This window comes from Pteropus vampyrus, unplaced genomic scaffold, assembly GCF_000151845.1.
Source record: "Pteropus vampyrus isolate Shadow unplaced genomic scaffold, Pvam_2.0 Scaffold459, whole genome shotgun sequence".
NCBI lineage: Eukaryota > Metazoa > Chordata > Mammalia > Chiroptera > Pteropodidae > Pteropus > Pteropus vampyrus.
The window spans coordinates 257710-273424 of record NW_011889240.1 but is presented as its reverse complement, the minus strand read 5'-3'; the positions used below and the strand labels follow the sequence as shown (position 1 = coordinate 273424).

At 60.5% G+C, this 15715-nt stretch overlaps 1 protein-coding gene and 1 pseudogene across 1 annotated transcript in view; both read right to left on the bottom strand.

Moving 5' to 3' along the window:
- Positions 1-5396: 5396 nt before the first annotated feature.
- The window catches only part of ANKRD24 (ankyrin repeat domain 24), a 21064-nt gene continuing 10745 nt past the window's right edge, over positions 5397-15715 (bottom strand). The window contains exons 8-21 of the mRNA XM_023524283.1: positions 15122-15228; positions 14760-14947; positions 14282-14310; positions 13608-13688; positions 13370-13477; positions 12688-12732; positions 12504-12602; positions 11482-11554; positions 11189-11325; positions 9550-11046; positions 7624-7791; positions 5972-6097; positions 5683-5748; positions 5397-5569 (exon numbers count right to left, since the gene is read on the bottom strand). Of these exons, the coding sequence (XP_023380051.1) occupies positions 5492-5569; positions 5683-5748; positions 5972-6097; positions 7624-7791; positions 9550-11046; positions 11189-11325; positions 11482-11554; positions 12504-12602; positions 12688-12732; positions 13370-13477; positions 13608-13688; positions 14282-14310; positions 14760-14947; positions 15122-15228 (2802 nt within the window). The 3' untranslated portion in view covers positions 5397-5491. The remainder of the gene's footprint in view (positions 5570-5682; positions 5749-5971; positions 6098-7623; positions 7792-9549; positions 11047-11188; positions 11326-11481; positions 11555-12503; positions 12603-12687; positions 12733-13369; positions 13478-13607; positions 13689-14281; positions 14311-14759; positions 14948-15121; positions 15229-15715) is intronic.
- LOC111732431 lies at positions 12174-12292 on the bottom strand (annotated as a pseudogene).

The following is a 15715-nucleotide window of genomic DNA, read 5'->3' as shown; positions in this document are numbered from 1 at the left end:
GACTGAGACAAGAGATCCTAAGAAGGAGACAGAGAGAGAGAGACAGACAGACAGACAGACAGAGACAGAGAGAGGGAAAGATAGAGACAGAAAAAAAGAGAGCGACCAAGAGGCAAATACAGGAGGAAAGACACAGAGGGACCGAACTTCGGGCGAAAGGGACACAGACAGGGACACAGACCCGGGCCCCCACACAGGAGACGCCCATGCGATCCCGTGGCACGGGGCAGGCAAACCCCGCGTGGGGACTTGAGTCCTGCGCCCAGTCGGGGAGGGCCCTGGGCTCCGGACGGGACAGGGGTCAGGAGCGAGCGGCGTCAGGGACCAAGGCCAGCGTGGGAGACCAGGAGCAACGCTCCAGACAGAGCGTGGCCTCCCTCGGTCGGACAGAGGCCCCGGGGGTGTGGGGACCTGGGCTTGTACCCGTCTCGTGGTTTCTGAAAAGCCGCTGGTGGCAGGGAGTGAAGAACGGGGCGGGCGGGCGGTCGCTGGCCACCTCTGCGGGAGTCTCCCCCTGACCTGTGGGCCCCTCGGGTCCCGGCGGGTCCGTGTCCCGCAGCACGGAGCGGGCTCCGACGTCCAGCTGGTTTCACCTCTGGTCAGTCTGGGCGGCTGTCACGTCTCGTCCCTATTTCTTCCTCCCCTCGGATTTCATTCCCTTATACTTACGCAGATGTCGAGGGACGACCGTGTCTCCTGTCACTTCTTCGAAGCTGAGATGCTGTCACTTCTTCGAAGCGGGGCTGCAGTCACTGCTTGTCCCTGGGAGACGCCTGTCCTGAGGCCCCAGAGGCAGAGGCGGCGGTGGGGGCTGGTTGTTTCGGTAACTGGGGGTGGTCAGACTCTGGCATGGCCAGCATCTCTGCAGAGCACGGAGAAGCCTGGAAGACATGAGATTAAAGGGCCGTGGGCTGGAAAGCCTTAAAGGGAGAACGTTACCAGGGGTTCCGTGGGGGGGGGGGGCCGGGGGCCTTTGGTAGGTACCCTTTAATGGCGTCCCACGTAGCTTGGGTGGTGGGCCGTGCGGTGGCAGAGGCATTTCCGGTGGGAGGTCGACAGGGTGGCTGTCCCGAGAGCCATCCAGACAAGGTGGGCGATGAGGGGGCCGAAAGCTCCCGTGGTCCCTCCCTGCCCGCACACCTGGCGGGGACAGAGGCCCCCCACCCCAGGCTGGGGGCGTGCTAGGCAGCCGACGCCGAGCAGGTCGAGGGCTTCTACGGAGCCGAGCTCAGGCCGGCCGCCACGCTGCTCGGACTTGCCCTCGGCGGTCATCGTCTTCAGGTTTGAGGTCTCTGAGGCCCTTGGCTGAGGCACGCCTAGAAAGAAGGGGGCCATCCCCAACCCCGGGGAAAGCGCGGTCCAGGCGCAGTGCCCCTCGGGTCTCAGGATGTTCCCACTCCGGAGCGGAAAGGCAGGTGCGAGCGCGATGCGGCCTCGTGCAGGAAACGGCATCCTTTGCGTCTCGGGCGGTGAAACGCCGCGTGCCCGGGCGTCGGGTGCAGAGGGCGCGGGGGCTGGCGACGGTGGGAACCAGTGCCCTTCATTGCCCCGCGGTCCCGGAGGACACGGTATCCCAGCGGCGCTCCTCCCCAGGCAGCACCGGAGCATCGGCGGGGACCGACGGGGCTTAATCAGTCCCTGCCTCGGGAGCTTTGCTAGAAGGGTCGAGCGCCTCGTCAGCCTTCTGATTCTAAGGGGTACCGGCGCTGGCAGGGGTAGGGGACGGCTGGCCTAAGTCTCGTTCTAAGTGGCTTGGCACTCATCGTCTGCCCTGAGCAGGGATGTCCCACAGGGACCCCGCCACCTCAGGAAGGGCGGGTAGCTTTGCATCAGAGGGCTAGCAAACGAATCCCATTTTCGGGGGACATGGAAACTTGGATGGCGTCCCCCGAGGAGAGAAGGAGGCTCAGGACTGAGATGGGACTCTCAGGAACGTAGAGGAAGGAATGAGCGATCATCTGAGACCCAGTCTCACAAGCAAGGGGAAAAGCCCAGTGTCTCACCTTGGGCTGGCCGTCTCTTCCTGTCACAGAGCTGTCAACATTGGAGACAGGCCCAGCGGGCGGGTCACGACGTAAACATCCAGCGTTTCTCCTCGCCATTTCCAGAGCAGCCTGCGCCTCAGCTGCCGTGATGGAGACGGAGAAGGCAGTAGCTCTCTCATCCCCAGGAGAAGGGGCAGAGGCGCCCCGGGGCGGGAAGGACAGGTGTCAGGTTTGTGCCCCAGTCCCCATGAGGCCAACCGAGGTCCGGCCCTCCCGGCCTGAAAGGCTTGCATTGCCTCCGGTCACCTCGAGATGTCCCCTGAATGTGGCGGATAAAGTTCATGCCTCTGCCCAGTGCGGTTATTAGCACCTCAGAGGCCTCGGGCCGCCTGCCTCAGGCAACAGAACGCAGAGCCGGGCGCATCCGGCCCGCATCAGACTTCGGGTCTGTATCGGTTGATTTTCTAAAAGGCTCAGGGAGCCGGTTAAGACACAGCTGGATTCTCGGATTCTGGCTGTGTTACAGCTCACTGGCCCAGCGTGGTGTCTGTAACTTCTTCGGCTATGCGGATCAGAGTGATTCCCCGGGCCTTCCTGGGGTCTGAGCCTTCTCAGCAGGGATGTAACCGTGGGTCAGGAGCCCTGTGACATCCTGCCGGGTTGGGGGAAAGGTCAGGCCGAGCTTAACGAACTCATTCCTGCGCAAGGCACCCAGGTTTTTGGCAGAAGTGTGGCCACGAGGTTCTTTACACCAACGTAGCAGACCGGAGAAGGCACGTGAGTCCAGCAGGCCCCAAACCAGACGCTCACATGATTATTAGCGAGAGTTGGTTTTTACTACTATGGAGGTTTGGGGGTGTGTGTGTGTGTGTGTGAGCGAGGACCTGATTCAGACAACGTAAAGCACAGGAAATCATTTCGATGAAACCCAGAATCTCGCTCTCATCTTGGAGAACTTGCCCACGAGGTCCACAGCAGGCCCGTCGTCCAAGAGACCTCGTCTTACCTGGCGGAGAGAGAAAGGCTTTGCGTCCGCTGACTTCCAACATTTAAATTGATTTACTTCACGGTATTTGTTCCGATCTCGTTTAGCGCAACCGCAAGTGAAATGTCCTTTCGCAGTTTCTCGTCGCGACCTTCTTAACCGGGCCGGAGAATGTGGCAGGAAAGGCGCTTCACCGGACAGGCCAATGCGGGAATGTGACGGAGGAAAAAGGGATCCGTGGGTCAGAGGCAGCGTGGGGGCCCCTCCTGGCACCGGAGGTCTAGCTTAAGGGTCGGGGTAAGAACTAGAAGCCGCCTGGCCCTCCCCTTCCGAGTGCCTCACCTGGTGGTGGCGGGTGGGACCTAGGCCCTCTCTTTCCTGAGTGGCCTGTCCCGACAATTCACAGGCAAAGGGGAGGAGGATGGGAGACGGAGGGTGGCCCCGAATGGGGAGGAGCAGTAACAAGACAGTAGCAAGCAGTGTCCCCTGGGGAGAGCGCCTGGAAGGGTGGGTGAAAGTTGTGGGGTGGGGGGGGGGGGGCGGGGGACTGGGGAGCCCGGGTCCTGAGTCCCGGGGGACTGCAGCAGGCTGTCTCTGTTGGCTTCTCGAGCAGAGGAAGTAGGGGTTTCCGGTGACTCCCACAGAGGTGAGGTCAAAGGGAGACGTCAGGCGAATAGTCTGAGAAAAGTCCAGAGTGAGGTCAGTTGCCCGGGACGGAAACGGGAGAGGTGACCTCGATGGTCTCACCTTGCTGGGAACGACGGCCGGGAAACCCCGACCCACGAGTCTGGCCCAACTCTGAACGACGAAGGCTCTCTTGGGAGACTGTATCGGGGTCCGGAGCCCGTCGGGACGTGAGCGCTAGGACAGACAGCGGACAAGGTTGGAGCGTTTAGCCGGGGTGATGTGCCTCAGTCCGTGGCTTCCCGGTAGCAAGCCCCCAGCCACGAGGAACGCCATGGGCCACAAGGAGGGGACAGAAGACGCCCCGGGACTCACCCATCCCGCGTGGCTGAAAGGCGCTGCAGGGTGTCGGGCGGGGTCCCTGCGGGTCCCCTTCCAGTTCCGGGGCAGTTAGAGGAAGAGGAGTAGAAAAGACAGACAGATGAGGGACCCCGCTTAGTAGCAGGGCCGGTCTCCACTGGACCCCCGAGTGGGCTCAGCCACTGCCCCAGAGGCCACCTGACCTGCCGGCTGGGGACGCGTCCAGCTGCCCTCTCCAGAAGGCAGCCGTGGCCCACTCCAGGTCAAGGTCATGTCCTTGGACCCCTTCTTGGTTGCCAGGGAAGATGACGCCGCGGACGGGTGAACTCCCCGCATGGGGACTCGCGTCCTGCGCCCAGACAGGGAGGGCACCGGGCTCCGGGCAGGACAGGGTCCGAGAGCGAGCGGCGTTAGGGACCAAGGCCAGTGTGGGAGACCAGGAGCAACGTTCCACACAGAGCGTGGTCTCCTTCGGTCGGACAGAGGCCCCGGGGGTGTGGGGACCTGGGCTTGTGCCTGTCTCTTGGTTTCTGAAAAGCCGCCGGTGGCAGGGAGTGAAGAATGGGGCGGGCGGGCGGTCACCGGCCACCTCTGCGGGAGTCTCCCCCTGACCTGTGGGCCCCTCGGGTCCCGGTGGCTGACGGGCCCGGGTCCGTGTCCCGCAGTGCGGAGGGGGCTCTAACGTCCAGCTGGTTTCACCTCTGGTCCGTCCAGGCGGCTGTCACGCCTCGTCCCTACGTCACGCAGACTTAGCGGCTGCACCGCACAGCCCCGGACACAGAGGGACAGAAACCTGGCCCCTGGGAGGCGGCTCCCCACCCACGCGGACGTTCTGAGCTGTGGGGATGCCCGGGGACCGGCTGGGCCCCTGCTACACGTGGTGCCTGCCCGGGGCACACAGGGAAACTCCCAGGAACAGGCTGGACACTGGGGGGTTCACAGACACACTCGCCTCGCCTCCCTCAGCTGCTAAGAGACAGGAAGCCCCAGGGGCTTTCGGGCGAGTCTCCCGGGGGCAGGGAGGCTGGGGCTGGAGACTCCCAGCGGCCAGCGTCGGGGAAAGCAGTGACATTGCCGGCTGGCTCCCGAGTCCACTTCGCATTTGGCTATTTTGTTCATCAAGACTTTTTTGGCACCCGCCCATTTTGACTTCGTAAACTATCGCGTTGACCAGGCTTGTGGGGGAGGGGTGAGCGCCCCACTCACCCTGACCCAAGCCGTGCTCGGGGCTCCCCTCCCCCGCCCACCGTGCTGCCAGAGCCCAGCAACCAGGCCACACGTTTTGGTCCTCCGCTCTATGAGTTTTTATTCCCGGGATGGTGTCTGGTGACAGGATGGGACACAGAAGACTCACAGGTTATCCGGTGTGTGGGGGGGGTGCACAGTGAGGGCCAGAGTGATGGGCAGACAGCCGGGAACAGTCGGGAGGGGGCCCAGGTGGTCTCCAAGTAATGACGGTCACTGGGGAGCCCCAGCAGCACCCCCCTCCGTCCCCCCGTGGGGCCTGGCAGGGCTGGGGAAGGGCGTGTCCCACAGGTCAGCGGCCCTGAGCCTGAAGCCTTTGCATCTGTAGGATCTGGCTCAGAATCTGTTGCACGTCTTCGTCCATCTGGCCCTGGAGGTGGGGGGGAGCATAGGGAAAGCCTGGGTGACCCCGCCACTGTACAGGTGGGGAAACTGAGGCCCAGAGAGCAGCCGGTGGCATAGCCAAAGCCAAGGGTGACTCACCTGAATGGCGTACAGGAGGTGGCTTCTATACAAGGCCACCACTGCACTGTGGTCCCTGGCAGCCTCCTGCAGATATGGGAGAGGGGGGCTCAGAAAAGCAGGACCCCCTGAGACATGTCAAACACCCCCTTCGCACCCCGAGTCCCACTTTTGAGGGCATGCACCAGTGTGACAGTGCCGGTTGCCAAAATATTGAAATATTTTCCTCCCATGCCTGCCACATGTACCCCAGGCTCCCTCGGCCCTCCCAAAGCCCTCTCCTGCGGTCCCCCGTGAGTGTGGCTCTCACCTCCAGCTGCTCCTGGAGAGCCGCCACCTGGCCACGGAGGGCCGCCACCTCGGGGCTGCCCGGGGCTGCCGGCCGGCCCTTCAGTGCCTCTTTAAGACTGACGACCTCCTTGGAGAGCTCTGTGATCTGCAGCGAGATGGGGGCGTCAGCAGCCGCCCTGGGCCCACGGCGGGGGGCAGCAGTAAGAGAAGCAGGACAGGCTTGCGACATCGGCCACATCCTCGCGGTTAGCAAACGCCGGCCCGCGGGGCCGAGGATGCTTTGCGCACTTTTACGCGGTGGGGGCGGGGGCAAAAAGTCAAAGGAGAGACGCTAATCCATGACACGTGAAGGGCAGATGGCATTCACGTTTCACGCACGGCCCGTCTGTGTTCACGCCACCTCCGGCTCGGGCTGCGATGGCAGAGCTGAGCCACAAACACTGCCCTCGGGTCCTTTGCGGTAAGTTTGCCAGTCGTGGCACAGGGCCCTTTGGAGTCACCGGAAAGGGGACGTTGAGGGAACAGAAGGGCAGAAAGCCCGGTGGGCGGCCCTGGGTTTGGGGCCCTGTCTATCCCTTTCCCGAAGGGAAGATGACCTAACCCCTCGGATCCTGTTTCCACATCTGTAAAGTAAGGAGAATCGTGGTTCTCACCATTTATTGCGACTCTGAACAGCGATCAAGTTTAAAATGTACCTGGCAAACAGCAGGCACTCGATAAATGCTGGGCTTATTATTATTCCTACAGATCAGAGGTTCTCAACCAGAGGCCATTCTTCCCCCAGGGAACACTGGGCAGTATCTGGGTGGGGGGGCCTCCTGGCATCGAGTAGGTGGGGCCGGGGATGCCGCTCAATGCCCTACGGTGCCCAGGACGGCCCCCTAGGAGTGACCTGGCCCTGATGTCACTAGTGCCAAGATGGGGGGGGGGACGGGGGAGGGACTTCTAAAAATAAACCACAGTCCCCACTACAATTTTATCTTCACTTTACAGAGGCGGAAACTGTGGCTCAGAGAGGTCAGGCGACTTGTCTGCGGTCACACAGTAAGTCAGGACTGGGTGACTCTGAGCTAACGCACCTGGAGCTTGGCAGGCCGCACCCACTGTCTACTACTGTCTAGTGACTTTGAGCCACTCGCTTTGCCTCTCTGAGCCTCAGTTTGCTCATTCGGAAGATGGAGAGAAAAATGCTTTCTGGCTCTTAGGGTTGTAAGGAGACAGAGCACGATGGTGTGTGAAAAACGCCTGACTCTATAACCAGAGGCCTCTGTCATCATTACCCTCCTAATCCAAGAAAACAACTGGGAGCTTGGGTTTGAACCCTGGCAGTACCACTGCATGGCATGGCATGGCTCTGTGACCTTGGGCAAGCGGCTTCACCTCTCTGAGCCTCAGTTTCCTCAAATGAGGATAAAAAAAGCACGGATCTCACTGGAACCTGACGTGAGGAGTAGCTGTTTAAGTCCGTGTTAAATGCACAGCGCAGGGCCTGGCGTGTGGTAAGTGACTGACAAATGTTACTGTGGTTATAATCAGCAGGTGTGTCTGAGTTGTCCCCTTCCTCCTCTGTGCCTCAGACTCCCACCTGGAAAATGGGCTCATTTCCCAGAACCCTTTCAGCTGGGACACCCCCAGTTTCCCCCCGACTGAGCATGGGAAAAGGGAACCCACCTTCTCGTCCTTCTCCTTGGCCCTGTCCAGGGCCTCCTGGGCGCGGCTCTGGGCCTGGCGAGCCTGCTCAGCCTCGGCACGGAGCCCCCGCAGCCGCTGCTCTGCTGTGGCCAGCTGGGCCTCGGCCGCGTGTCGTTCACTCTTCATAAACAGCGCCTCCCGCTGCACCTGTGCCCCAAGCCCATGCGTGACCCTGAGGATACTTGGGCCCCAAAGGTGCCTGGGACCCCAAGTGCCTCTGACCTTCTATTTTGGTCTGAAGACATTCAAGCTCATTTCGTCCTCGAGGAGTTTGACTCAGGGAAGTGCTGGATTCCTCTGCGCACTAGAACATTATGATTTGCTAGCTGTGTGGCCTCAGACAAGTGACTGAACCTCTCTGTGCCTCAGTTTCCTCATATGTAAAATGAACATAATAACAGCCCCCACTTCCTCGGGTGGTTGTGAGGATAAAATGAGCAAATACACAAAATGTGCTTAGAATAGTGCCTGGCACACAGTGTTTGCTATATTCAAGTTAGTGATGTGATCGTTATTGTTGCTATTGTTGTTGTTATTATTATTATCACCACTAACGTTCTTTTCGCTGCCGGTGGCTGAGGGTTTGTAGATTTCTTACAAAATGAAAGAAAAACAGAAGAATCTGGATGAAAAGCAAACAGATGTCCAAAAACTGATGACCGCATTTTCACAAAAATGTCAAGACTGGCACAATGTTAGGTTTGCAAAAGTTGATCCTGGCGGGGAACACTGGACTTCAGAAAAATAGCCACTGCAGGGAAAAACGGATAACAATTGGATGTTCCAGTTGGTAATGGCTGGCTACACATTAACCATTAAAAAAAAAAAAATTGATTGCTAAATCAAATCAGACTTGTAAAATTTCCCCGAAAAAGCAGTGATCGTGAGGAAGACAGAATTTAGAAGACGGCCATACTTAGGTTGGTCTGTGAACTCCAAGAAGAACATCGACCATTTAACTGGTTTGAAAGAGGTGTCCTTAGAAAAATCATTCTGGCTCCCGTTATCGGTCACTTGTACCCTCACTTTTCTAAGTCACTAATGTAAACGAAAACCTCTCCATATCCGTGTGAGGACGGGCACTATCATCATGTCCATTATGTGGCCGAGCAAACAGAAGCTAAGGGAGAACAAGGCTTTCCTGACAAGTAATGAAGGTAGCGTCCTCTTCACACATCTGTTGAAACAGTTACCAGTTGTTTGTTTTTTTTTTAACTTAAGAAGAATGATGGAGTCAAAAGGTCTAACACCAGGGACAAAATAAATATTCCTTAATGAAAAAAAAGCCACAACTCAGCATTAAAATCTACTGGGTTCCAAACGAGGCCAGAAATCTTGGCACATAACCTCCTCCTCCAGAAGCATCATGATCGTGAGGTAAAATGACCACCTCAAAAGAGCCCACTGGAAAAAAACCATGGGGTCATTCTGACCAGCAGAGAAAACGGACATTAGGTAAAAACATCGGGGGCAAAACCCCAAATTCACTGCTTGCAAAAACAACTGAGTGAACATGGATCCCCGCCTCACACCATATACACGGTTAGAGCCGAAACGTAAAAATGACCGTGAAATTAAAACAACAAATGCGCTAGAAGAAAACGTACGAGGATTTCTCCATGACTCTGGGACACACACACACTTTATAAACACATCGCAGAAAGTGCTAACTGTTAGAAAAAATGATCGGGTCCAAACGGCCAGAAGGTTTGAAAGAGGAAGACCCAAGCGCAGACACCCAGGAGATCGGAATGGCCGCAGGGTCAAAGGCTCCCTGGAAACACTGGCAGGGTCAAGTGTCTGTCGGAGTGAAACCTGCGGGATTGCAAGGTCCCACGGCTGCGGGGTCAGAACAGATGACCGCGTGGCTGCGGGGCGTGCCCGGTGGGCGCCAGCCATGCTCACCTGGAAGACCTCGGCGCTGGTCTTCTCGTGCCGGCGTCCCAGCTCCTCCAGCTGGCCCTGCAGCCGGGCCACGTCGGCCTGCAGTGCGCCCACGATGCGCTCATGCTCCAAGCGGGCCACGCTGCCCACACGCTCTCGCTCCAGCTCTGCCCGCAGCCGGGCGGCCTCCTTGCCCGTGGCCACCACCTCCTGCTCCAGGCTGGCCGCCCGGCCCCGCAGCTCAAGGGCCTCCTCCTGCAGCCGGTGATGCTCGGAGGCCGGCACTGCCGACTGGCGGAGCGCCTCGGAGGCCTCGCGCAGCTCCGCCAGGCCCTTCCGGGCCTCCTCGCAGGCTGCGGCCAGCTCGGCGGCCTGGGCCTCAGCTGCATCCCGCGCTTGGGCCAGTTCGGCGGCCGCTGCCCGCTGCTGTTCCCCAGTAGCTGCGGCGGCGGCCAGCTGCTCCCGTAGCACCTCCAGCTCCCGGATCTGCTCCAGCCGCACCTCCTCCCGCCGGGCCAGCTCCGCCCGCAGGCCCCGGGCCTCCTCCTCGGCCAGCAGCCGGCCCGCCCGGGCCTCATCCAGCCGCGCTGAGGTGGCCTCGAGCTCCCGGAGGCGGGAGTCCCGGTCTCGGAGGTCCTCCCGGGCCTGCTCCAGGGCAGCCCGCAGCTGGACCGTGTCGCCGCAGCCTGTCCCACCGGCCTCACGCACCCGCGCCCGCAGCCGGCCAGCCTCAGCCTCCGCGGCCTCGCACTTGCCACGGGCGGCCTCCAGCTCGGTGGCCGCCTCCCGCTCCCGCTGCCGGAGCGCCTCCTCCAAGCCGCGGATCCTGGTCTCCAGCTCAGTCTGTAGCTTCTCCGAGACCTCGGCAGCACCAGGGTGTAGGACGGGGCCACTGGGGCCCCTCGGGATGGTGGCCTCCACCCCCGTGGTCTCTGTGCCCGCGAGTTCCCCCCGCACAGCACCCACTCCGTTGGCCTTCATTTCTGCTTTCGTGTTGGTGGCCTCTGCGCCCGTGGCCTCCGTGGCCTCCGCTTCCGTGGCCTCTGCGCCCGTGGCCTCCATTTCCAGGTTCCCTCCTCCCAGAGCTGTTGTTTCGGTGGCCTCGGCCCCTCCCGCCTTTGTTCCCAGGGCTTCGGCGCCTTCGGGCGCTGGTTTGGCGGCCTCAGGTTTGGTTTCTGCGCCCTCAGCGCCCGTGGGTGCTGCTTCCGAGGCCACGTCCCCCGCGGCCTCAGCAGCAGCATCCGCTCCGCTGACTCTGGTTTCCACGGTGCCGTCGGGCTCCGCTCCCGTCAGCCCGTTGCTGCTGGTCACGGCTCCTGCGTCCTCGCACTCCCCAGGGACGGCCTTCTCGTCTCTGGGGGTCCCCGGTGCTTCCTGCTGTTCCAGCACCCGCACGGCCTCGGCGTGCTGCCTGCGCAGCTGCTCTAGCTCGGCCCGGAGAGAGTCGTAGAGGGCCAGAGGGATGAGCTCAGCCACACCATTCGCCTCCGCCTCATCCTTCTCAAAGGTCTCCAGGACCTGGGGGGTGGGGCGGGAAGGGGGCCGCCTTGCCACCTTCCCTGCCCACGGACTCAGCCGCGTGCCCATCCCGACCCCCGGGTAGAACTCCCCTCAGCTCTGCCCTCCCCCAGCCCACTCTCTCAGGCCTCAGTTTCCCCACCTGGACCTTCTCCATCAGCTCCTGGTTCTGTCTGGTGAGGGCGGCCACTTGTTCCCGCAGTGAGGCCAAGAGGTCCTGGGCCGACGGGCTGAGCCGCTTGGACAGCAACGCCTCGGCCCCTGGGAGGGAGTCAGACCCTGGGGGCCCCGGGAAAGGAGGAAGAAATAACAAGCGAGGGCCGACCTTCCTCCCGGCTCCAAACGCTCTGCAGGCCTGTGGGCCAAGGCTCCGTCTCCCAGGACCCCAGGGGCCAGGCAGGCAGAGGTGCATGGGGGGGACAGGTGGCAGCTCACCTGGGAAGTCGGGCAGCTCACCCTCCTCGTCCTGAAGGGTGGCCACGTCGTAGCTGGTGTTTTCCCGCTCGTTCTGGCGGGGGGGGGGGCAACGTCTGGGTTGGCATCCTGCTCCCCACTCCCACATCCCCCCCAGAAATCTAGGGTGGCCAGAAGTGTTCACGGGTCTGTCCAACTCCCACAAGCACCGGACTGGCTGTGCTAGGCCCGCAGGTTCTGACCGAGTGCTACTAGGCAACTGAACAGTGCTGGTCTCCCGGGAAGGGCAGTGAGCAGCTTGGCCACTGCCCGAGGGGTGACCACTGCCTCAGGGGTGACCACTGCCCCAGGGGTGACCACTGCCCGAGGGGTGACCACTGCCCAGTGACCGGGCTGCGTGCGCAGCCTGGACGCACGGGCTGGGGGGCGCCTGCATGGCCCAGGGTTTGCGGGTCTGTGGTGAGCACGTGTGTGCCCAGAGCGTGTCCCTTGCACACAGTGGCCCTGGTTTCTCAGGGGTCAGTTCCCGTGACAGTGATTCTGCATGTGACTGCTGTGTGTGCGTGTTGTGTTTTGAGTGTGTGTATGTGTGCCTGTGTATGTTTGTGTAATTATATATTCGTGATGTTTCTGTGTGTGTGATTGTGCTTTCACGGACGTTTGTGGTGTGTGTGCCTGTTTCATGTTTATTTATTTTATTTTATTTTGTTTAACACCTACAGCACCTGGTCTTCCTAGGCGGCCTCTCATCCAAGTTCTAACCAGGCCCGACCCAGCTTAGCTTCCGAGATCAGACAGGATCGGGCTTGTTCAGGGTGGCATGGCCGTAGGCTGGTGTGTGTTTATTTTTACACGTATATGACTGTGGTTATCTATCTCTGTGTACGTGTGTGTGACTGCGTATTTTGACAAGCGTCCATTACGTGCATGTGTATTATCTGTGATCGTGTTTGTGGTGCACGTGTTTGCATGCGTGAGACTGTATCTGCGTGGTTGCCATGCAACTGCTTCAAGGCCCCGCCCCCGCTCTCCACCCAGCCCACCTCCAGCAGAGACAGCCGGCTCTGCAAACTTTCCACCTCCCGTCCCAGACTCTCCTTCTCCTCCTGCTTCTCTGCCAGCAGCTGCTGCAGCTCTTGCACCTGGAGGAGGGCGGTGGCTCAGCCGGTCTCCAGGAAGAAACACTGGGCAGCTGAGGGGCGGGCTCTCCCCCGACCTTCCACCTACCTGTCTCTCCAGGCTGTGAAGGGAGCTGGCCTCCACCTCTGGCAGCTGAAGAGAGAAGGGTGGGCACGACTTGGATCTGGGGTGGGGGCCTCCCTGGCCCACCTCCAGCTAAGTGGCCCAACATCCCCATCGCAGATGACCGGCTCTGCCGCTCACCCGTTACTAAGTATTTATTGGGAGCCACGATTGGCCACTAATTCATTCATTCACTCACTCATTCAGACATGTGTTCATCCTATAGATACTTGTCAAGCATCTACTGTGAGCCAGGCACCATCCACTGTGCCCGCCGCTGTGGGCTCACAGTCGACTGGGTGGACGTGAATATGTGGCAGGTCTGAAAGCCGTAAGCGCTTTGCATACGACTGAGGGGAACTGGGCGGTGAGCGGAGGAGTGTTCCGAGTTTAAATGAGGTGGGCGGGGAATGTATCTTTGACAAGTGGTCTTTGAGCAAAGACCAGGAAGAGGTGAGGGAGGGAGCTGTAGGGACATCTGGAGACCCGCCCAGGCAGAGGGCACAGCCCGTGCCAAGGCCCTGGGGCAGGACCGGCCGGTGTGCTGGAGGAACAGTGAGGCCAAGGCGGCTGGAGCAGGCTGAGGGGGAGGAGAGGAGGGCGGGGAGGTAGGCGTGCTCCCCCAGAGCTGCACCCCGCCCCGGCCCGTGCCCCCGCTGCCCCTCACCTCCTGCTTCCTCCGCTCCTGGTGCTGCTCCAGGCCCCGGATCTTCTGGAGCAGGCGGCCCCTCTCCTGCCGCAGCCGCACAATCTCCTCGTAGGCATCGCGATCGTCCTGCTCCCCCGACCCCAGGACCCCCTACTTCACATGAGGCTCGAGGGCTGTCCTGTCCCATACAGGAGCCAGAGCTCCCCCCGCCCCATTCCTGCCCCTGGTGGCCCCCATCCTCCCAAGGGCATCTCACCGACACAGGGACGCTGGCGGGGGGCTGAGGTGCCCTGCGCTTCTTGGGAGCCCCCTGCTTTTCGTGGCTGGACACGGAGTTCTGGTGGGAGGCAGTGAGGTGGCACATGTGGGACGTGCCAGCCTCCCACCCAAACCAACCCAGCCGCCAGCCCCAAGTCCGCCCTCACTTCCTGTGGAAAACCAAGCAAGTCCCTGCTTCTCTCGGTCCTCGCTTATCCTTGCACAAAAGGGGATGAGACAATGTCCCCGGAGAGGGCCAGGCCTTACGCCTTCTCTCTGCCCTCCTCCATGTCTTGGGACTTCCTCAGCTAGACCAGATGGCCTGCGAGTTCTCTATTCCCGTGGAGTTGAGAAGCCACAGAGCTGGGAGAGAGAGGCCAGGCCCGCCTCCTTCCGTGGCTGCACCAGCAGCCCATCTCGGCCCCTCACCACTCCATCCAGCCCCGTGCTTTGGCCCCAACCCCCCGCAGTGTTCTCGGCCAGGCAGGTGAGTTATGCTCCCTTTTGCTGTCACTTGGTGGCAGCATACTCTAAAGACAGCATTCCTCCCAATCAGGTCACAACCCTGGGGCAGGAGTCAATCTCTTCCTTCTGTCCCCACGGAGCTGGGGCGAGGGGAGGGGAGGGAGTGTGTGTGTGAGGGGGACTCACTCGCTGCCTGGAGATGCATACCTGGGATGATGCCTCGCCTGAGTCATCCTCTAGGGGGAGGGGGAAGAGAGAAAAGCAGGGTCAGATGCTGTGTTTTAGGGACTCTATTACAGGGGACTTAGGGGGAGGAGATTCCTGATTCCTGAATCAGAGCTTTTAAGGTAACAATCAACCACTTTGGCAGAATGCTGATAGGAGGGGCCTTGAAACTCTCAAGAGAGAACCTTGGCATCTCCAGGATGAGGCAAGTGAGATGCCAATTTTTAAGAAAGGCAAAGATCCCAGAATAAGGATGACCTGAGCCGAGTGGAACCCCAGACTATTCTAAAAGCCCTGGGGATCCTGGAAACTGTCCTGAGTAGAATCAGGGAAACCACGAAACCTCCTAAAATGCAGTGAAAAGGGAAGAAACGGGTATGCGAGAAAGGGGTAACAAGAAACTGCCTCCAAGGAGATGGAGGAAGGTGCCTGAAACTGCTTAGAAGCAGGGCTTGCGTACCGCTGGGTGGCGAGGGGCGCTGGGCCGCCTCCTGCAGGAGGTGCAGGATGAGCTTGTCCCCTGCCAGGGCGCCGTAGTGGGCAGCATCCTGGCCCAGCGTGTCGGTGATGCCCGGCCGGGCCCCGGCCTGCAGCAGCACCTCCACTGTTTCAGGGCTGGCCCCCTCACAGGCCAACATCAGGGCGGTCCTGCAGGAGAGGGGGCTCCTGAGGGGGCGAGGACATCCTGAGCCCCAAGCCCACCTCAGCACTCAGCCTGGGTGGGCAGAGGAGGCCAACTAGATCCCCCCAACCAGAGAGGTTAAGAGGCTTGCACGAGGTCACACGGTGCACAATTGCCTGGCTGGGAGGACAGATGCTCACCTGCCCTGCAGGTCCTGCTCATCCACGGCAGCCCCCTGCTGCAGGAGGAGGCGGCACAGGTCTGTGTGACACATCTGAGCCGCTATGATGAGGGGCGTTGTACCCAGCTGGCGGGGGTTGGGGGAGGGATAAGACAAGACATGAGAGGCAGACCCTGAGGGAGGTGGGGAAGCCTACATGATCGGCCCTGAGCTTCGCCTCAAACTTGTCCACATTTTTCAAAGGGGCGCCTGGGACGTCGCCACTTGGTGGCAGCATACGCCGAGTATAGCACTTTTCCCCAAAAGACCCCAGAGGCTCACCCGATCTTGGGGGTTCAGGTGTGCCTTGAAGGCGCAGAGAATTTCTGAGCAGGAGATGCAGCCACCAGCCGCTGGACAAGGAGAAAAGGAGAGGGGGCGTAGGGCGGAGCTTAGACATTTTCTGGGGATGATTCTTACCTTTTATTTCATGAGAAATTTCCACCTATCCTGGAAGATAAATAATAAAGGTGTGGATCCTATTTTACAGATGAGGAAACCGAGGCCCCACCAGGTCCAAGATCAGCCGGTGGGGCTGGAGGCGGAGCCACGTAGGACCCAGGCCGGCTAACTC